Source organism: Tamandua tetradactyla, chromosome 17, assembly GCF_023851605.1.
Source record: "Tamandua tetradactyla isolate mTamTet1 chromosome 17, mTamTet1.pri, whole genome shotgun sequence".
Lineage (NCBI taxonomy): Eukaryota > Metazoa > Chordata > Mammalia > Pilosa > Myrmecophagidae > Tamandua > Tamandua tetradactyla.
The window spans coordinates 26,223,781-26,247,484 of NC_135343.1; the positions used below are offsets into that span (position 1 = coordinate 26,223,781).

Consider the following 23,704-nt stretch of genomic DNA (forward strand, 5'->3'; position numbering starts at 1 on the left):
ACAATGTGGTACTCATTTCAAAGTTTAATACATTCCATTAGTAGTTTTAATAATCTATTTGAAAATAAAGTACTGACGTCTTTATACATAGGACAAAAAAAGCACAGTTTAAATAACTTAGAAAATGAATCCCAAATATCCCAGAATCCTAAATAACTGAAAATGCTTGCCTTGATAGGAAAATATTCAGAAGGAGGTTTGTCAAAGCCACCTGGCACACTGCAGTATTCTGTAGGGTAAATAAGTGTAGTAGAATGAAGAAGATGATGCAAAAGGTTGCAAGACAGAGTATAACCCTGCTTACAGGTTAAATGTAACGTTCTTTGGAGAATCTTTATAAGCTGCTCCCTATAAGGAAGCAACTTCTTCCCATCCACTCGAGTAATCTAAAAAGAAGAAAATTGGTGAAGATATGAAATAATAAAAAGTTCAATGTTTGGCCACTAAAGTAGAATAAAATAACATCGTTTCTTAAAATGACTTTATTTCAATTTAGGACTTTCATTTTACCGGTATTCTAACAATTCTTTTTTAAATCAAACATATTTTCTAAGTTTAGTCTCCAACATGCCATAGTAACTTACTCCTTTCAAGAGAGCCTAACTCCTCAATGAGACAAAATTGAATTGAAGTTCTATGGCTCCTGAATTAACCCATACAGGAAACTGAGGTTACATGGCAAATTTAGAATGTAGGAAAAAGATATTCTCAAATATGATAAACTTGTCAATTAATTAGTAGTTACCTATATTAAACAGCAAAATTATTCAGTCAATTATCATTATCACACTTGTTTGATAATGAAGGAAAATGAAATATTCTGACTTTTTTGCAGTCATATCAAGAAATCTCAAAAACTTATTACTTTTCATATGTTTTCAAGTCAAATTGTTATAAAAGGATTAAATCTTAAAAGCATGTCAATGTTTTCAAAGTAACAAATTTCTTATTTCAAAGATATAGAGTACCTCAGACAAAAGTTGAAGATTCCATAGTAACTCCTTGTCTAGCTCTTCTTCTTTCAGGACATCATCATCTAAAACCGTCAAAATCGAGATCAGGAAAATGTATCAAGCATTCAATCAAATACCTCATTTTTAATATTTATATTTTCTATTTCTAAGAGACAGCCAGAAAGAGACTTTTCACTCCTTTTTCATGAAGCTGAACTCACTCCAGAAGAAGCAGAAACACAAATTTAAAGAAAATAAATACACCAACAAGGACTTCTGCCAGTCTACATATCTCAAAAGTAATCGATATTTTTTGAGGTAGAAACAAAAATTAAAAAAAAAAACTCCAAGGAGGAGTTCTGCCAGTTTACATATCTCAAAGTAACTGATATATTTTTTAAGGCAACCTCCGGATAGTTCAAAAAGTAATGAAAATATTGAGTTAATAAGGTAAAATGTCTAAGCTAACAGCCAACCTGCATGAGACTTTTTTTGAGTGATATTCCACTGAACTGCACAATTGTAATATTGTATACCTTAATGAAACTGTTTTTGCCAACAGAGTTCTAGAAATAAAAAAAAAGTAGATATACAACCGTAAAGACAGAATAAAAATCTTATGACTTACTCATTGTAAGCTGAGTTATGACACCACAGCAATGGGGAACAAATAGTTTCAAAGACTCCTCTGGGTTGCACTGAAAACATATTTGTATAAATAATTTTTTGGAAAGGCACAATATTTATGAGTCACAAAATATGCACAAACATTTATTTTCAGTGGTAAACAAGGCTTGTAAGCAGCTACTGAAAGAACTATTTCTTTAGGGTAACAGGCACTTCTGCAACAAGTAACCACATAAACTTGTTTTTTTGTTTCATTAATTCATTAGTCCAAACACATAAACTCACCTTTACAGCTGCACGGCACATGTCTGCAACCATACGGCCTGCTACTCTTGTTTCAAATATATGTGAAACAGAAAAATTAAAAACCTTCTGAAGGGCCACCTGTTAATATATGTAAGAAATGAAAATACCTAATCAGTATTCTTCAGAAAATTAACTATGCTAAGGAAAATAAAAACAGTAAAGTATACGCAATATAAAAATAACCAAATAGGCAGTTTTAAATTGTGTTGAATTTACAAGGATTTGCTTAATAACGTTAGAATCAGATTTAAGAATAATCTTTGCACAAGATCCTAACTTGAACAAACACTTGGTGCAGATTTCGTTTCAGAAACTCTACCCACATACACAAAATTACAACTGATGAAATCAAATTTAATTAGTATCTTGTTGACTAACCAACCCAATATAATAAAGGGAATTTTTTTGGAATAGCTGATGTTTATAGTATTAGTGCTGGTTTGAATCTGTTGTGCATCCCAGCAAAGCCAAGTCTTTTATCTGCAGTTTTACTGGGTGGGAGCTCCATGATTGCTTCCATGGAGATGGGAACCACCCAATTGTGGGTAGGTAACTTTTGATTAGATGGTTTCCATGGAGATGCCTCTCCACCCATTCAAGGTGGGGTTGGCTTACTGGAGCCCTTTAAGAGGGAACCATTTGGAAAAAGCTAAGAGCCATGAGAGTTACCAGAACCGACAGAGCCAACAGAACGGACAGAGCCCTGGGAAAGCCGCTAAACAGAAGGCTAGCAGATCTCACCATGTGTCTTTCCAGCTGAGAAACCCTGAACATCATTGGCCTTCTTGAACCAAGGACATTTGCACAGTCATAGAACTGTAAACTTGCAATTTAGTAAATTCTCCTTTTTAAAAGCCATTCTGTTTCTGGTATATCTCGTTCCGGCAGCTTGCAAACTAGAACAGTATCCTTCTGGCAACTAGAAGAGCATCCTTCTGACAACTACAAACCAGAAACATCTATTCCTAGCCTAAAAGTCTTTAATATTTGCGCTGGTTTGAAAGGATGTATGTCCCTGAGAAAAGCCATGTTTTAATCCTAATTCCATTTTGTAAAGACAGCCATTTCTTCTAATCCCTATTCAGCACTGTATGTTTGAAACTGTAATTAGATCATCTCCCTGGAGATGTGCTGTAATCGAGTGGTTGTTAAGCTGCATTAGGTGATGACATGTCTCCACCCATTCAGGTGGGTCTTGATTAATTTCTGAAGTCCCATAAAAGAGGAAACATTTTGGAGAATGGGAAATTCAGAGAGAGCAGAGCAGAAAGACATAGCCACGAAAAGCAGAGCCCACCAGCCAGTGACCTCTGGAGATGAAGAAGGAAAATGTCTCCCGGGGAGCTTCATGAAACAGGAAGCCAGGAGAAGAAGCTAGCAGGTGACGCCAAGTTTGCCACGCGCCCTTCCAGATGAGATAGGAACCCTGACCATGTTCACCATATGCCTTTCCACCATGTGCCCTCCCACTTGAGAGAGAAACCCTGACTTCATTGGCCTTCTTAAACCATGGTATCTTTCCAGGGATGCCTTAGATTGGACATTTCTATAGACTTGTTTTAATTGCGACATTTTCTCAGTCTTAGAACTGTAAATTAGAAACTTATTAAACTCGCCCCTTTTAAAAGCCATTCTGTTTCTGGTATATTGCATTCTGGCAGCTAGCAAACTAGAACAATATTCTATTTAATTTTATAACAGAATTTTAGCTCATTTCCTGAAAGGAAGAAAGAATATTCTAGACTTCGGTTAACAATGTTGAAACTTTCATATCCTTTCAAAAAATTCTGGTAAAATGAGATATTTATATTCATTTCTTTGAATAATGCAACCTTTGTAAATATTTTGTGCAGTTGTAATATTAACTCTCTAAGAAGGCATTTTACCTTTTAAACACAATAAACATATTAAGTAGCAATAGTCTCGGATGATGTGAGAAGAAACAGAAATGGAAATAAAGTGTGGTCTTAAAGACCATACTGTACATAGCTATCAATGAATATTGAATAAATGGATGTTTATAGGATGCCTTATGAGAACAATTTCTAATCCAGAACTATTTGCCAGATTCTTATATTTAGGATTCAATTTATATCATGTGATGACATAAGCAATTTCCAAAATTCCTCTCCCAAGTTAAATTTAACTGTAAATTTTAAAAAAACATATATTTTTCAAATTTTAGTATGAATAGAAAGGATAAATTAACATGATAGAGAAAATTTAAAGAAACTTGAAATTCAATTTTAAAGCAACAACAAAAAAAAAATACAAGATTAGAATTTAATTTTTTGCAGGAATGCTCTCTTACCGCAAATATTTCTTTGGAACATTGTGTGAGGATTGTACTGAATGTAGAGGATAAACCTAATTCGACCAAACTCTCCAAGTGAGTCATTTTCTCAGTTTCTGTCTCTTCTCTTGTTTGCTCCAATGTGCTACTTTCTATAAGTCCAAAGCATCTAAAGAATTAAAAAAATATATAACATTCAGCAATAAAAAATAGGTAAAACTTTTAATGGTGATTAGAAAAGCTTCCATTGTCATGACTACTCAAGTGATAGCTCCTCAACTCGTATGGTTCACAAATCAAGTGCCCTTGGGTAGCAGCTAAATAAAGTTTAAAATGCAGAGACAGACTACAGCTGTGGAGACAGACCACTCATTTTTCTGAATGTCAGATAAAGGGTAGGTCTGGACTCACCTGTCCATAAACTGTAAGACAAAATCTTCAAATTCAGCTGTGGCTGAACAAAGCTCTCGTTCCACCTATAACAACCCCATATGTGGAAAAATTACAAATGACATTTGATTTTTTTCTCTGGACTAACAAAACTTAATTATGGCCTATAAAATACCACTAAATTATTATATATATAAAAAATGCCACTAAATTATTATATCAGGTAATGTAAGAAACAGCAACATAATTGCATATTCAATTTAAATCAGCTGTATCCACTACTTTCAAGGAACAACAATAAGTTAAGTAACAGTATTTTTAAAGCACCAAAACAAGTCAAGCCACCATCTTCATTATTAATTATAATTTTGAAACGTTTGGTATATATGTAAAGGATGATCTCTCACTACATGAACATCTAAATGACACACGTTGTAACACACTTGCTATAAAGAAAATGGTTCTAAAAGAACCAGACAGTAATGAAGAAACTCTCTTCATTAGAGGTCAATTCCAGGAACAGATCTATTCTTAACATAAGAATATGGAAAAAAACCTAAGTTCTTTGCTTGACCATTAAAGTTACAGAAAAATTGAAATATATCTCCAGATGTCAGTTTTTACAAAAATGGCCTTTTTCTTTTTTAAACCACCTCCTATGATGGGTGCTCTGCAGACATCTTACCAATGTTGTCTTGGCCACTATTTATAATATTTGAGTCACAAAATAGTAATTTTATTTCATTAGCACCTATTCAAAGTTGTTTTTAAACTATCAAATATTACTATGCATACAAAATAATTAGAACTTGGCAAGCCCTTTTGCATCCAGAAAGCATCCTTACTTCTGTGAGGTCATTTCTTTCTTGTAGTACAGATGAACAATCTACTAAAGGCACCAGAGTAGAAAATGTTGCTATAAATTGGAATGTTATCTGTAGGGAGATGCAAATGATTTTCAATATTATATAATAATAGCTCAAATATACAAGTATACCATAAGCTACAATAAAGTACCCAGATAAATTATTTTTGGGAAAACCCCACAACAGTCTTTCTGGAACACTTTTGTTTAGAATTAAACATTTTAAGGCTCCTTACAATCAACTAGCTGCCACTTTAGCAATGAAGTTATATTAAATTTATTTGTATACAATTATTTCTCAGGTTTTTTAATTTGTTTTTCTAACAAAGCCTTTCTTATTAAGGATTCTAAGCATAAGGTTTTCCAACATTTTGTCATTAAGAAGTTTCTCTGTTTCTCACCTAAAAATGTAGCTTTAACAAAACAGAAAAGCTAATTCAGAAATTAAAGACCAAGGAAGATGAAAGATCAATAAAGTTAAGTCAGAAGAAGATGGGTATATAAGCAGGCTTTGGCATTTTAAACTCAGTAACTTTTCATCATGCCCCTTGTAGTCCTCTGTAGAAGGGAAGTGCAAGGGATCAAATATCAAAGAGATGTTAAAATGTATAGCATTTGTAATGTAATGAATTTTAAAGCAACACTCAATTATTAAATACATATACTTTATGGCAAAATTTTTATGAAGGAAAATATTACATAGCTTAAATAACCACAGATCTAAATTTAGACATATATTGATATAATTCTGTTCTACATGAACAGTTTTCATATTGAACCATGTCCTAAAGAGTACTTGAAGAGAAATTAAAAAGACACCCATTTAAACAATTGTAACTTAAGTATAAAACTGAACCATAAATATGCTCACCATGCATTTACTAAAGTCATTTGGATCCACCCCCGGCAAAGCTCTCATCAACAGAGGTAGCATGTGTGTTGGGCCTTCAGGAAACCATCTGCCTCCTGATACCAAACTGCGGGCTACTCCAATTACACAGCTCAAAGTAGCTGTAAGCTGGTGAGGTTCTGTTAATGTCTCTAGTGCAGGATATGTTCTAGTTTAAAAATAGAATTTTTAAAAATGTATTTTCATCATGGAAAAACATACATAATACATTCAATATGCTAAATTCATAAACTGCATCTTTGTTTAAAGGTTTGCCATTAGCAGAGTACTTTGAATGAAGATTTGCTCTCAAAGTTAACAAGATTACATAAATAAAGAAATGGTACAGAGAGACTAATGTTATGCTTCCCCAATACTCTGTGACCTGGTTACCGCCCCTCCATGCAAATTCACCAGGGAAAATAATATAAAAGTAGTAGACTTTACATTATTTCAGACAGTTTACTCATCTTAATCCAAATATTATTTTACATTCCAAAAGGATGGTATCCAATCTAATGCTCAGTGGTTATTAGAATTCAGGAATAAGTACAACTATTCTGTTCGCTTCTCTTACAGGAAAAATAATCTTAATAAAATAGTGCAGTGTCTTCTATTTTATATATTTTTAGAGACTTTTATTTTAAAATTACAAATCACCTCTCAGAAACATATGAGAATACTCCTGACCATAAATCAGGGGGTCGGGGGTGGGGTGGTAATAAGACTCTGATCACTAAATAATTAAGATCCCAAAACATTCATACTCTAAATGTAGACTCAGTGATTTCACTTTTGAGAATCAAGCCTACAGAAGAAAAAATATATAAAATGGAAAAAGTTCTACATACTTATACACAATAAATTAAGGGGGGAAAAAACAAAGAAACAACCCCAATGCTTAACAAGACAAAAAAATGGTTCGACAATCAGCAGTAAAGGCAGATCATTAAATTCTACATAGTTGTTTTAAAAGCTACTCTTACAGAGGAGGTAAATAACAAGGGACTGTATTAGTAAGTAGGAAAAGGAAGATTTATAACAAGGGTTAAAAAAAAAACCAACCTAAGCTTGTTTTAAAAGATGGAGAAAACATGCCAAACTCTAACAGAGGCAGTCTTTCTAGGATTTTCAAAACTGAGTGTTTCACATTTTTTTCTACACTGACTTTTTTAAAAATGAAAAAATATTTGAAAAGTTACCATGCCACTTACAAACAGCACAAAATTATAGCTGATGATGATCATGCATCTATATGATGATGTTAAGAATTACTGATTGCATATGTAGAATGGAATGATTTCTAAATGTTGTGTTAATTTTTTTTTCTTTAATTAATAAAAAAAAATTATAGCTGAAAGATTTTTTTTAATGTGGAGTTTATCAATTAAATATTTATCATCACTCAATATGTTGATGCTAAATTTATCCAAAAATTGAGGACTAAAGAAAAATGTAATGGATATATGTATTTGCATTTATCAGTTTAGTTTCTTCAACTAAAAATTACCTCACTATTCATAATCAGCTGAAAAACACTGAAGGGGAAATAAAGAAATACTAAAACACCCTAGACTTCAACATTTTAACTATCCAAATAGCTGCAGTCCCTCCTGAGTGATATCAGAAGAACAAAGACACATTAAGGGGCTTGCCACCTGATGGAGGCCAAGTAACAAAGAACACCATGGGTAGAAGACAGAGGGGAAATTGCCAACCTTCCCTGCTCCAATGCTTCATAAAGTTCTACACGCTAGAAAAGTTTCAGAGCCCTAAGATGTAGACTTAAAAAGGATGGGAAAGAGAGGTTCAACCTAACAAATATTTATATCAACAGGCACAGGGTCAGACAGCATGAGCACATGAAATTTACAGATAACGGAGAAACAAGCTTCATTTTGGTGGAGAACTTTAACAGTATCTTTCCCCCAAGTTAATATGACCAACATAAATTTACTTGTCTCAACAGCAAGTCAGAAAATGTGCTATGGTCTAGATTCTGACATGAAGGACCTTAAACAAATCGCTGTTATGGAACTCAGTGCTCTAAACACTAACAATCTCCCTCTATCTTCTGACAAAGAGAAAAGGCAGCAAAGAAAAGAGAGGTATAAGAAAAAGCTTAAGCGGTCTGCTCTTGGACAGCAAAAGAATTGAGAGGAGCTCTCCCTTGGGAAGCATACTAGGTCTATAATGTAACAAAGACCCTAGGCAAATGGAGAGCTTTTTCATTATTTTCATTACCATTTCAACACAAAAAAAGGAAATGAATGCAATGAAATTTACACTGATAACAACACTCCTAAGATTACACAATATATGAAAATAATAAAGACAAGCATTTTTTCTTCTGTATCAGATTCTAAAAAATAATAGAAATCCAAAATCACTTTATTTTCTGCCATGTTCTCAATATTTATAATATAAATAAAATATAAGTGACACATATTTTGATGAAACTACAGCCAGACTTCATTTATGTGCAAAAAAAGTGGGTAACTAAAAACGTACACATAATCCAAAATACTTATTCCACCCATTTTCTTTTCTCTCCAAAATCCTTTACCAAGTTACCAATCATTTCAGTTGAATGCTTCAGTTATCTTTTAAGAACAGGAATAAGTACTGAAAAAGCTAAATGGCAGCCACGAGAATAAAACAGAATCACGGAGAACAGAGAAGTAGAGGGAACAGATATCCAGGACAGGTTTTAACCTAGTCAAAGCTGAGGCTTCAAAAACCATGTAAAGCTATACTTACCTTTCAAGTACAGGGGGTATTACTAACTCAGGTCTCATGAGTGCAAGATTCTGCAGAGCCTGGGCTGCTTCTAGACTACCAGTTTTGCTAAACATGGCCAAGAGGACAGGCTGAATAATGCATCCTACAAAGTCTGTAACATCTTGATCAGTAAGCTTATGGCTATCAGGCACAGGAGTTAACCAAGAAGGCTTCTTGTATCTTTCACGATGCAATCTTCTAACAACACTATTTGGCAACCTCTGAAGTAGTTTCATTAACTTGTTCTGAGGACAAAGAAGCAAAAGGCTGGTAGGTTCTACCTTCCCACATAGATAAACATGGTTCCTCAATACCCTCCCACAAGAAAAGACTTTTTAAATAACAACTCTTTTTATATTACAAAGACCTACACAACATAAATAGATAAAACATTCTTACCAACTAATTTTTGATAATAATTAATAAAACTGAGTTTTAATTTCATTTTTATAAGAAATTTCAACACATAAATCTATTATATGAAAAGCCATTTTAACATGGCAAATTTTAAAAAAAGTTTATACTATAGGACTGAAAAGGTGATTCCACGCTTTTGTGGAATTTTTGTTATTACAACAGTATTATCTTATTTCCGTATATTCTAAGAACAAAGAAAATTTACTTTACACTTAATCACTTATATATAGCCAAAGCTTATCTGAAAAATGAAAAATGTATTACAGGTTACACTACCGGTACTAGTTAAATAGAAATGTATCGTTAAAAACTCAAAGCCCTATAAGTGCAAAATGAACAGGAACCAAAGGTAAAATCTGATACAATAAGGGCCCTCATCTTTAATCAATTATGACTCTTTACGAGTTATATACTCACCAGCCAGCGCCCATTATTTGAAGGATGGTAAAAAGAAGTAATGCTGTTAAACAATCCAGACAGGTGTTTTTGTACTAGCTTACTTGGTCCACCCTGTTCAGATAAATGAGTAAAAGGAACTATCAGTATTCACACCACACTGTAAAAGGAAGTGGTCCACAGGCCCAAGCCTACATATATATCTCTAATTTGGTTCATATTCACCCTGCTGAGAAAAATCAATTCTAAATACATGTCTAAAAGCAATTCCTCAATTAATTTCATGCAAATCAATTAAAAAACAAACTACCATACTAAGGACAACCTACCTAAACCAAACTACAAAATTGGTACGATAATCTTAAAAAATTAGGCTAATAGTATATTACTGTCCTACAGTCAAATAACTTGGATACTAAAATCTGCTACTGAGATCATCATGTTAAAATAATCAAGAGCGGTAACATCAGGAATTTTCTACTGCATCAAATGGGGAGATTTAAATAATGCATTCAATAGATGGGTTTATTATTACTTTTAAATGCTTAGAATGACCAAACTTGTTACATTTGAATACAATTTTGGTCCAAAGAAAAAATATTTTTATTTCTTAATTTATTGCCAAAACAACCAACTAGAGAACCAACCAACCAACCACAACCTGATTGAAAAACGAGGAAAAATAGTTAGCTTTCAGTTTATAAGCTGATTAGTCCTAGGATAAAGGACTACAGCTTGGCTTCGACATCTCCTATCTTTCATTTAGATGAAATCAATTCAAGAAACAATACAGACTAAAGACAGAATATCAAATTATATTAGGAACATGTCTTTCTCCTGAAATGAAATCCACGTTCCTATTTTTCAATCTAGTAAATCCACCTAGAATAGGGCAATCACTCAAAGACACCATAACAATTTCATAGCAAAATACCAAAAATTTTTACAAATTTTTAACATAATTAGCATTATTGATTTTAGAATATTCATTTTCACATTCAACACAAAATGAAGTTGCCACTGAGAACAACTGTGTGGGAAAGCACAGCAAAATAAACTCAAAAAAGGCTGAATTATTAACTATAATTCTGAACCCCCCCAACCCCACCAAACAAGCTCCAGTTCATTGGTTTTGTAAGGTATTAACAGTCAAATGCTTTTGTTCTTATTGTATGTTAAAAAGAAAATGGGATTTTCCTTCAACTTAACAATGAAATGGTCAAAACAAAGGGAGCTTGAATTTCTTTAGTATTCTTTCACTTGAAATGAAATTTAAAAGCTGAACTTCTAGCAATCATTCTCTTTCCACAAAAGCAAGCCAATATCAAACACAGAATAATTCAAGGAAGAGACAGCTGTAGAAGCAATACAGGAATGACAATTCAGAAAACTATAGTGTAAAGTTGTTCTAACATTTTTATTTGAAAAACGACAGTGAAATATAAGCTTGTAGATACATTTTAACCTTACTTCAATAATAACAATAAAATGACCTCTTCATACTTTTCCATTCAGTAAGATTAATATGTTCATTTGTTTTGTGCTCAGTACAACGTCATATGTAAACATTAACACTGAAAACACTGAAGGAGTAATGGATTTCTGAGCATATATGGAAACCTGAATTCTAATCCCACTTTTATCATGATCAACTTGACCTTGGGAAAGTCCTTTCCTTTGAGTCTAATTCCTGATCTGTGAAAACTCTTAAGTCATTCTGAATCCCTCAAAATTCTAAAATTCTGACAATGTTTTTAAGGTCCATTGGAGAGGGAGATTTATAAATAACATATTATGACAACACTCCGGGCGTGTAAAACTTGATAACCAAGAATCAAGTGACAAACAAATCACTAAAATGAACTTAAATTGATTAGAGTTTTTGGATGGTTAACTAAAATTTAGACGAACTATACAAAATTATATACTGTATTACAAACCATCATGGCGGTGATCCATATTACAGCATGTCCTATATCATAAGCATTTGTTAAAAATCTTGGGACTAACACTTGACTGCTTCCCACTGGGAGGTTCAAGCTTCTCAGAATTCTTGTGAATATCTTTAAAAAAAAAAAAATTATAAGGTACAAAGTAATTCTCTCCTTAAATAAGTTGCTAAGAGCTGCTTATTAATTTTATGGGATACATTCTTGTTTTTATATAAGCATCTTTGAAGGAATATTGCATACTATTCAGAAACCTGCTTTTTATCTCAAAATTATATATAAATATCTTCCATAAATAGCTAATTCCAGATATGTGTATGTGAAGAAGCTGAATCATGTACCTGAACACAGAGAAAATGAGATTTATAAACATAAAAAAGGCAAACTGTTGATACTGCAGTTAAACATGAAGATATTTCGACTCCTTTCTGGCTCTCTAAATACACATAAATTCCTTTTTCCTAGTCTCTGAATCTATACCAAGAATGCACAACAGCACCAATATGCAGTTCGATCTCTCTCTAAGAATTTTAACATCAACTTTTTCCCCTAGGAATTTCTATTTTAATTTGTCATTATATGTCATTATATTTCAATACAATTAAATTTGTATTTTAAATGTCATTACTAACAAGTGTATTAAGGAAGGGAAAAACTAATTTTCCTCCTTAGTTAATATCCAGCAGCAGAGGAAAACCGAGCAAAGGCAAATAGAACAGTTGTTTGCACCTGCAGTTTCCCAGCCCTGCTTTAATGTCAGTTTGCATCAGAATCACCAGGGTGCCCAGCCCTAGCTTTCTGAAGTCCCGTGGGTCATTCTGCTGCAGGTGAAACAATACGGAAAAAGAAGTGAAGATGCTCTAGCTTTATTTACTCTAGGCAAACATATAATGTTGTGGAAAAGTGGGAAATACCCTAGAATAGCAATCAAACACAATACACATAATTTTCTGGAAGGTATGAATATATGAAATCCTGAATAATACACCGTACTTTGCTAATTATCCACTGATGAGTATAATTCATGCTCTGCATATGTAAGACAAAAACCACACATTATGATGCCCTGATGTATTCCTATTACTTTTTGAAAATAAACGATCCAACCCTGAAAATCATTTTTTTAATATTTTTACTAATGGTCTAAAAGTATGCTCATGTGGTACTTGGAATTAGCAAACAAAACATATTTCTTATTGACATAAAATTGTTAAAAGTGCTGTTATATTCATATTCAAATGTGCTTATTACCTTTGGTACATATGGATCCCAGTCTATGTACCCTATATTATCTGTAGCCAATCGAGCAAAGAGATTTACTAGTTGCTGAAAGTAAGGAAAAAGAGACAGTAAAGTAAATACAATTGTTGTCTAACGCTTTGCTATGACTCAGTTTTTAAGTGTCACAGTTTCTTGGCCCTTATCAATTTGTTCTTTCAATAATCATTAGCACATTTTTAATATATGGCTTACGACTTAGTTTTTAAAAATCTCCAAATTTAAATTCTGATTTACACCATCTATTTAAAGTCAACTAGAGCTGCAATGCTTCCAAAAAGGGAAATGACAAAGGCACATTAACAAAAATAAATAAATTTTAATACAACAAGTATGTAGAAAACATCTACTTATGTGTCCTGTACTATGCCAGTGTGGACCCAAAAGGAAGCAAGCAGGGGCTTAAATTTCATACATTTCACAATATATGTGAATACCCCTAGAGATTAGAAAAAAAACAAAATAAAAGAAATAAATACTTGTGTTAGCATATAGTAAATAAAATGAAAAAGAATTGGTCACAACACTGCTAATAACCAATTCTAAAGAAAAAGAAGTTACACATACAATGATGATGTATTTATTTCAAAATTTAAAAGTAAAGAGAAGATGGGATACTCACCCCCTCCCACTGTGGGAGATTTTGCACTGAAACCCAAAGGCCAATTAATTCATCAAACCAAAGTCTGAAGAAGAAAAATGTTATGAATAGCAAGTAATTTATACAAAGAGGTTCAAAGCCAGGCATCCTTTGTATTTTTTAAAAGCTATTATTCTTACTGATAACTACACAACCTAGAAAAAATAACACTGAAAGTTACAAACTTAATAAAACAAATGTAATTCTTGTCTGAATATTCCTCTTCCAATTTATGCTAAATGAGTAATATCTACTAAACTTCTACTTTGTTGTGAAATACTTATTGCCTGCCCCAACCTGTTTATTTTTTTTTTTTTTTTTTTTTTAGAGAGAGGGAGGAAGGGAAGGAAAGACAGAGAAGGAAGGAAGGATGGAAGAAAGGGAAACATCTTTAAACATTTTCTTGTTTTTATTATATTTTGTTTGTTTGTTTGTTTGTTTGTTTGTTTTTTTTTTTTTTTTTTACATGGGCTAGGGCCGGGAATCGAACCGGGGTCCTCCGGCACGGCAGGCAAGCACTCTTGCCCGCTGAGCCACCGCGGCCCGCCCCAACCTGTTTATGTGTCTCTTTTCTCTTCTCTGCCAGTTGTTATCTTTATTGCCTTCCTGTTAGCATCTATTGTGCAACTTTCCCTTACACTCTTTAATAATCCAGTTAGTTAGTAATTACCCTGTTACCTAACCATGCAGAAAGATTTCAGAAAAGAAATAGGGGCTACCGAGTATTAGATTCAATAGCATTATGGTAGGAGAAATTATCTCAAATCAAAGAAAGGAGAAAATGTAGGGGCAAGAAATGTTTGGATATGATTAATGTCTTTACAAAATGTCAAAAAAGTAAACAGAACTTCTGAATTACGATTTCATGAGATAAATATATGGGCCACATATAAAGTTCTGATTATAAAAGGTCTAACATCTCACTATAGAAAACGTGGAACACCTGCCCCCAAAAAGAAAAAAACTAACCATGAACCCAAAACACAGTATTAATCAGTTATCCTTCCAGTCTTTATTTCAAATCTTTTCCTTTTTTCATAAAGGCAAACATATGCCATTCTACATATTTTGCACTCTAGGATTTATTCCATACATATAGCCACCTAGAAAAAATAATTTCTAATAGTGCAAATGAGAACAAGTAATAAAGATTTTTTAAATTCCCAAAAAAAACTACATATTATGGGAGTAAACTCAAATTTTAGGAAAATACTTTCCCTTTCCCTAAACTCTATGAAATTAAAAATTTCTATCACTGCCTCCTTACTGATATTTTCTACTTTTTTGTTTTTCTATTTTTCTTCCTATTTCTTAAAGCCCTCATTTTATCTAGCTTGACATACAAGCTTTACTCTCTATTTACAATCTTACATTTTAACTCGTTTAGCCTTCAAATGCTGTAAGTATAATAAAGTGGTGGAGTTTGCAAACTTTTCTTTGACTTATTACTGCTTTACCTCTAGTTTGTAGAATTAAAAAATTCTTCAAGATATATATATACTTACTTAAAACCTTTATGATGAAGTTCTGGAGGAAGGGAAGTAGGAAGAAATATTTCAAAATAAGTGATGGCCTTTTGCATTGTTACATCAAAAGGGCACATTAAAGGCCGCCATTCTTCTAGCATCTCAGCAGTGGCCTCTGCTGGAAAATACCTAAATAAAGAAGAAGGTTTTCATATATTTGATCACTGGCTAAAAGCTTTACAACAGAGATATATGACCATAATACAAACGGATGGGGAATGGATTTCATAAGATATATCACACACTACAAATACAAATATTGATTTAGCCTGTAAGAAACACATTTTTACAATACTAAAATAAATATCCCTGTCACACTTAGGAAAAAGTAAATTACCTTCTTGTCTATGGAACTTAACATTCCTCACATAACAAATGCTATACAGTTGATAAAGTTCAGAAAAAAGGTAAAGTTACCCAAATCACCTACAAAATTAAACATATTTGTGTGTGTGCATGTCTCCACACATGTGAACTGTGTCATAGTAGCAAGAAAGAATCTTGTCAGTAGAATCCAGACTATTAATAAAGTGAGAGACAGCATTAGCCCAGGAATTCTAGGTACCTCTGTACAAGCTGTTTAATTTCATTGGACCAGAGTCCTGTATAAAAGAGGCAACTGGGCTAGATGATAGAATTCTATCAGCTCTAATATCCTGCAATTCCACAAAATGGGCAGGAATTTTCTGGGGTAGACAAAGATTGATAAAATTAAAATCTGAAGCATGTATGCACTTTAGTATTAAGTACACTTTAAGGGGTTTTAAAAAATATGGAACTATTAAACTTTACTACCAGGGGAATCCCCTGATACTATGTCAAACATTAGAAATACCCAAAGCAAGAGGGCAAACCCTTGATCTTGAGGCTTGCTCTTGTGAAGCTTTTGTATGTAGTGGAGAAGCTTAGCCTACCTAAAGGTATGTCTAAGAGTTCCTTCCAAAGGACCGCTTTTGTTGCTCAGATGTGGCCTCTCTCTCTTTCTCTAAGCCCAACTCTGCAAGTGAAATCATTGTCCTCCTCACTTCATGGGACATGACACCCAGGGGTGAAAGTCTCCCTAGAGGTGTGAGAGATGACTCCCAGGAAAGAGTCTGGCCCTGGCACCATGGTATCAATAATTCCATTCTGACCAAAAGGGGGGAAAGATAGAAAAATAAAACAAAAAACACAAATAAATTTAAAAATAATGAAAAAAAGGGGGAAAAGAAGTATAACAAATAAGGTATCAGTGGCTGACAGAATTCAAATAAAATTGAGGATATTCTGGAGGTTACTCTTATACAAGCTTTAGTTAGACATTGCTGCCTATCATAACTTGTCAAATCCCACCAAAACCATTTCTGCCAACCCTAAAGAACACCTAGGGCAAGCAGCTAGAAATAAAAACCTAAAATTATGGAATTGTCACCCATACCCAACTCTGAAATCTTTAACTACTTGTTAAAATGTACTTTGAAATTTATTGCCTTTAGTTATACGTTATTTAAAGAGAAGGCAGAGTATAATAGAGAAGATAGGATTTAACGAATGCGCGTAACTGCTGAAGTATTATATTGATATTTCTGTTGGTCTTTAGTGTCTTGTAGTAGAAGAAAAAATTAAAATCGTGGAATTATAACCCATACCAAATTTTTAAATCTGTTCTTTAACTAGTCGTTAAAATGTACTTGGAAATTTACTGCTTTTTTGTATATATATTTCACAATTTAAAAAAGTTCAAAAATTTAAAATTAAAAAAAAAACAAAAAACACCTAGGGTGTTACATATCTACAAAGGTTCCATGCACTAGGGTAACTTTCCAGAACCTACAACCTCCAGATGGGTCCCTGGACCAGGTAAGTCCTGAAATGCAAAGGGGCCAGCCTCACCAGAACGTTAACTAGTTCCATTCCTCTATCCCATATTATTGACAGCCCCTTCCAACCTGAAAAATTTAGAATGGACATAGGCCAAATACCCTTAAAGAGTGGGACAGAAAGATCAAAGGTGATGGTAGAGTTATACAGAGAAGATAGGGTTTAAAAAATGAGTTTCATTGCTGAGTAATTATATTGATAATTTCTTCTAGTCTCCTGTACCTTAGAGCTAGAAGTAAAACCTAAAATTGTGGAATTGTAACTTACACCAAACTCTGAAATCTGTTCTACAACTAATTGCTGCGATGTGCTTTGAAATTTATTGTTTTGTATATATGTTACTTTTTACAAAAAAGGAAAAAAGTCGATTATGATGATAAATTTACTATATGATGATATTGTGAACCACTGAGTGCATACTTTGGATATTATAAGTACACAGAATTTGACTTTAATTACTTAAAATAAAATCCATATTCATCTTTTAGCAACAGAATATTCTACTAAAAGAAAACACAGGAAAAAAAACTTACGGACAAACATTGTGATTGCTCATATTTTAATGCAATGCCTAAAATACTCATTTTGGGAAATGTGTTTAACGTGAATAACAAACACCAATATTCTAGGGAACCCTTTCAAATAAAGATAATTGTAAGTAAGTGATGCTATTCTCACTTCATAACGAGTAGCTAAAACTCACACCGCTTAAAAATTCTACTCATAAATGAAATCTGAAAAATTCAGTGTTCAAGACGTAGAAATGATATGTTGTATTCAGTGACTAAAAGGCCAGGACTATTTATACCTTTAATTTCCTCTTCAAAGCATGCTAAAGATGGAAAAAAGCCCACAGAAACAACAAGTTTCTTTATAAATTGAAAAGCTACTTACGGTCGGCAGTTTTTCACGAGTGTTTTGAGAACATTTTCTACAGAACTGGGGGGAGGAAAAAGCCATTTGTAAAATTACATTGATGCATTTTAAAAACACATATAATTATACTTATAAATATCTCCAAGATATGCTCATATATTTAGATATTATCTGGGATCATGAAATAACTAATCCTGCCCCTTTTACAGAGACAGAACTGAGAGAATTAACTAGCTAAACTCCTTCATCTACTTTTCCTCACACTGGTTTTTCTATGCTATGAGTTAAAGGAAAGAAAATGTTACATTGGGAAAAGGGCAAATAATTTTAATCTTTACAAAGAAGGTAGCAATGTCCACACATCAATATTTTATGAAGTATGCTCAGTAGCTTAAAACTTCAAAGACTAATTTTAATTTTCATTTAAGGGCTTTCATATCAAAAAATAAAACAGCAGACATACCAAAATACGGTGTGCTTCTATTCAGCTACTGTCAGAAATTAGTTTTCTGTAACCAATTGAAGAGAGTTCTATAACCCTCTATGGTACTTTATTATCAGCGATAATTTCCAACAAATAAGAGCAACCACTATTTAGACCAGCTACAAAGATAGGTGAATAACACTAAAAGCTATGATTTATTTTCCAACTTATAGGTGCCTCAAGTGGAAACATAACACCAAGATAAAAATTTTATATGAACTTAGAATTAACACTTTTGTTTTAATAAAAAGGTCAATGTATACTGGTTTAAACACACATGACCATAATGGAATATTCAAAATATTAGCTAGACCATTTCAGCACAGTCAAAAGAGGTCAAATGCAAACAAACAAAACAAAAGGGTACTGGGTAATTATGAACTGGAGCTTTAAAATAAATTTGTAACTATTTGTAGTATACTTTATACATATAAAAATAACACAAGTCCCCAAATCTCAAAAAAAAAGGAATTATGGAAAAAGGAGGGTAATTTCAGGTAGTGTTTCCACCTGAAACTTCCTCATTAAACTTCATGAACTTTTTACTTAAGTCCAAAAGTCTGTCCAACTTATGTGAAAGCTTTAGAACTAATCTATGAAGAAATTTCAAGGAATAACATAAAGCAAAACTCTGCACAATAACCATTTTACTATATAACCAAAAGAGAAAACCTTTATCTCATTACTTGGAGTAGGAGGAATCCTCTTTAATGTCAAACCTACCCAGAAAAAAATTAACTAAATTGAAAACTAGACTACAACTCATGAAATAAGTTTGCTTCTAAAATGGGAAAAAAGGCCATGGCCAGAGAGCATTTTCTCTGAACGTCAGAGAGAGGCTCTTTTTCTCTGACAAAAAAAGCTAAGCAATTCAGAAACAGAATTTAATTTAGAAAACATCTAAATTTGCCCTATAAAAAAAGTGGCAAACTTCTCTTCAACTACATTTAAGCTCCTGGAGATCATAGCTGTGATTTCTACTTCTGGGCCTTTCCAAAGTACTTGTAACCAGGCTATATATATGTTCATATAGTATTTATTCATTTGTATGATTATCTATTTAATTACAATACTCAAATGTTTTCTGTCAGGGTAACAAACTACAGAGATCCCTGGGTCTTCTTTTTGGATTGAAGAACCTCATTTAGAAATAAATTATAGAATTAAAAGGCATGGCTTACAGAAAGTCATCTACTTTCCAACTAAATAATATATCAATTTATAAATGCAGACCTTAAAAAGAAATTCTAAAATAGTCATCTTTCTATTCATGGAGACATGCAGAAGATACATAACTCTACCAGTTTCTAATGTTCTGTGTTAACGTTAACTTTACATTTATTTTTCAGGTTCTGCAGCAACTTGTTTGAGAAAGTGTACTACACAGAAAGCCTGTTGTTTCCACTGAATAACTTTCCTATTCTACCAACAAACTTTCAAATAATGTAAAAAATGATTGTAGAAAGCAAGTCATAAAGACTGCACATCTACATGGTTTCTCTAATAATCCAGTTCCCTTCACCCTTCAGAAGAGCAGGAGGATAGGTATAAGCCTCGATAGCTATCGCTTCACTCAGAGGACTACAGTATGTGGGAATGTGATTCGGTTCATCTAAATAAAGTCAATTACAATCCCACCCTTACATAAAAGGCCTGTACCATTGGACTTATGCTCTTTATCCAGGAAAGGGTACAATCTCTCTGACCTGTGATATCTGTATAGTGACCTTTTGTGATTCTTGTAATCTCTCAAGATGAAGGGAACAATGTTTCTGTTTAAAAATAAAATAAAAGGTTAAGGCTAGATGCTACTAGACCATATTTCACTAATTTTTAGAAGTAGTGAGTAATCACTACATACTTTTCCAATTGCTGGAAATTTTTAACACTAAAGTGATAATTCAGAACACTACTAAAAAAAAGTCAAAAGGGATCTAAAGAGTGACTACACTTTGTGGATGGGTTTACTCACACACTATTTCTTCTTAGAAAAGGCATGTTAAATAGAAAAGAGAGCCATACTATAAAATGTAATAGTGCACAGCTTGGTCCTGGAGTCAGACAGATATGGATTTGATACCAGCTCCACTACTTACTGGTAGTGCAATACTGTAACCTCAGTTTCTTCATCTATATGAAGAATAATAATACCTACCTCTCATAGGTCTGTTATAGAAATTAAATGAGATAAATTATGCAAAGCAGTTATCTGGCCCAGAATTAAGCACGGTAAATATTAGGTATATTTATTTTTACCTGGCAAAAAAACCTAAATCATATCTTCAATTCTTTTAAGAACTGAAATTTTATGCTTATTTTGCTTTAATATAATTCCTCTCCTAAACGTCATTCCATCAGGGTAGAAAGTGTCAGAAAACTGAGTTCTTATCCCAATTTCTACCAATGACTGTATAAACTTCCCTCTGTGGACCTCAATTTTCTTATGATGGCATTAATAAAGTAAATGACAAACATATAGCAGGGAGAGGTCAATGGCCTTAGTCTCCGGTTACTCCAGTTACTAAAGTACTGTACTATAGTTTCTATAAGTACAGTACTTATAGAAGTACTGGGGCTTACCTATCTATCTGGATAAAATTCACTTCTAAATCAGAAAAACATACATCAAATGATACATTCAGACTGAAAAAAAGTGGGCTGCCCAGAGCCAGAAGTGTTTTCTGCTTCACCTGAGAATTCTTGAACTAAATTTAACTCCTGAATAATTATATTTGCTTTTTCATAAATGAACCAGGAAACTGTAACTTTGGCACACTCTGTACACATCTGCCTTAACTTGTTTATAACTTAATAATAACTGTTTACATGGTGCTTTTTTTCTTAAGCAAGTACTAAATATATCATCCTGAACTCAGTTTTACTTACTTTCTAAATAATCCAAAATTAATTAGCCAAATATCCATCTTATAGCTTATCTTTCAAATCTAATTATTGTTCAGCTAAACTAGCAAAAGTTCATTTTTCACAACCACTTCACACATAATTAGGATCAAGATAATTTCATCATAAGGAAGGTGTATAAATAAAATGCAACATATTCATGACTTAATGCTGTATTCATGATACAGCATTAATATTAGTTTTTCATTAAAACTACTTAAAGAAAAAAGGTATATCTCTAAGGCAAAGTTTAAGAAATCTTAATAATCCTTACTGCTTAAGTGAAAAGAGTACATGTAATTGCTTTTGGTGATGACAAGCCTAATCAATTTGAACTGCTTTTTTTTTCTTTTGAATGGGCAGGCACCAGCAATCAAACCCGAGTCTCCAGCATGGCAGGCGATAACTCTGCCTGCTGAGCCACTGTGGCCCGCCCTGAACTATTTTTTTAATTGCTTAAAAAATATCACTTTTAAGAAAGAGCACTATAGCACAGAGACAATTTTTGTAAAAAAACATTTACTATTACAGTCATTAATAAAAATCAAATACTTAGCTTCTAATTTCTAAGTAAAAGTAGAATATTTAAAAAACAAAGCAAACAGAATGTTCACTAAATACAATATTAAAAATTATTGTAGTTATTTAAAAAAACTGTAAAAAAAATTTCAAATTCCAACAGATCCTAGAGAAATTACTTTCATCCTTTCATTACCATATTAAATTCTGTAGCTAGAGATCACTCGTGAGCTTCTGGCAGTAACTTATGTTCAGAAATGTGACCATGTGCCAGGAAACTTCAAACAGAAGTCAAGAACATGTGGAAAAATAAACACAAAAACTGTAGCTTTAACTGCATCTTAAGGATTAGGGCACCAACTCAAATGGTCCTTTCAAACATCAACAGAGAAATAAATACTCTAAAAACACAAGTACCAGCAAAGGGAAATACCAAATTTTACCAGAGGTATAGTAATAGGAAAAATGTGAGTATAATGAAAGAATATTCTCTTAGAACAATAAAGGACAACAGATATTTTTTTAAAATAAAAGAGTTATCTAGGCCCAAACTATTCACAATCCAAAAATGTAAACTTTAACGATATGAAACACCAAACAACTGATGAAATAAAACTTCCATAAAGCTTATATGCTTCTCTTTAAAGTAAACAAAAGGAAATCCTTTTGTTGCTAGCAGAGAGTTCACAACTACACACTTAACTCCACTTCATTTTTTTTTTTACTCCACTTCATTTTGATTTTCCTATTAAATAAGAAACCCCACAAATTCTCTTCCTAATAGAAAGTAGAAACAGATGAGGAGAGTAAAAAGTGTCTTTTGCATTGGAAGCAAAAAAAAAAGACACAAAGAATGGAGGAAAGTAGAGAGGAAGGGTGGAGAGAGGGGAAGGGAGAGGAGAAAATGGGGATATTGGAATGCAAGGGAAAAAAAGGGCAAGGAAAGGGGAGGGAAAAGAAAGTTTGATAATTATTGCTCCAAACAAGTGTCAGTTTTAAAGATCATACTGAAATGCATGGCACTCTAAGCAGAGGTTATGGTAAAGATAAACACATAAAGCACATGAGTTTAGTTTAAGATTGGAAAGCCAAATAGTTAACAAATGAAGCAAGGTTCACTTTTTATTTTAAAAATAGTAATTCTAAAAATAGTATGAACACATTAGAGACATACAGTCAGCTGACAAAACTGTTTCAAAATGTGTCAGAATACATCTAAGATAAAAACACTGAAAATGGAATACCAACTCCAAAAGTAAGAGAGCTCTAGAGTGGCCACAGAGAAGTGTGGAGGGGTATGAAGCTGGACATCAAAAGCTTTGAATGCCACAGTAGACATTTTCCCAAAAATTAATACATCCTAAAAGGCATTCTACAAAATATCAGTCTGATGGGATGCCTGTGGAAAAAGGTCCTGTGTCTCTGTTTCTTCATCAGTAAAAATGATAATAGCATCAACCAAGCTCAGAGTGTTTTTTAAATGAGTTAATGTGCCAAAAAAAAAGGCTCTTTATAATGTTTTTTTAAGTTAAATATTTCCCAAAAAAGTCATAATTTGATCTTTTGACTGCACAAGTTTAAAACTCTTGCTTACTTGCTGTGCTAAATAGAACTTAGAAAGAAGACAGTAAATAAAAATTTTAAAAATTATTTCCTCTTAGAAATTCAATGGATAGAGATAACTCTGAAAACAAGGAAGAAAAAGTAATGTTGTTTGGTTTCCTAAATGGTTTCTTTAACATTTCTGCAAAATA

At 32.9% G+C, this 23,704-nt stretch overlaps 1 protein-coding gene across 2 annotated transcripts in view; it reads right to left on the bottom strand.

Moving 5' to 3' along the window:
- PSME4 (proteasome activator subunit 4) overlaps positions 1-23,704 on the bottom strand; it is a 92,437-nt gene that overhangs the window by 50,304 nt on the left and 18,429 nt on the right. Inside the window, exons 4-19 of one of the 2 annotated variants that reach the window (XM_077134220.1) lie at positions 20,237-20,302; positions 18,065-18,109; positions 15,290-15,439; positions 13,767-13,830; positions 13,118-13,192; positions 11,858-11,980; positions 9,939-10,031; positions 9,084-9,349; positions 6,306-6,492; positions 5,415-5,504; positions 4,591-4,655; positions 4,198-4,348; positions 1,866-1,964; positions 1,582-1,651; positions 969-1,036; positions 171-386 (exon numbers count right to left, since the gene is read on the bottom strand). In XM_077134220.1, the coding sequence (XP_076990335.1) occupies positions 171-386; positions 969-1,036; positions 1,582-1,651; positions 1,866-1,964; positions 4,198-4,348; positions 4,591-4,655; positions 5,415-5,504; positions 6,306-6,492; positions 9,084-9,349; positions 9,939-10,031; positions 11,858-11,980; positions 13,118-13,192; positions 13,767-13,830; positions 15,290-15,439; positions 18,065-18,109; positions 20,237-20,302 (1,828 nt within the window). The remainder of the gene's footprint in view (positions 1-170; positions 387-968; positions 1,037-1,581; positions 1,652-1,865; positions 1,965-4,197; positions 4,349-4,590; positions 4,656-5,414; positions 5,505-6,305; positions 6,493-9,083; positions 9,350-9,938; positions 10,032-11,857; positions 11,981-13,117; positions 13,193-13,766; positions 13,831-15,289; positions 15,440-18,064; positions 18,110-20,236; positions 20,303-23,704) is intronic. The other variant, XM_077134221.1, reaches the window with a different exon arrangement.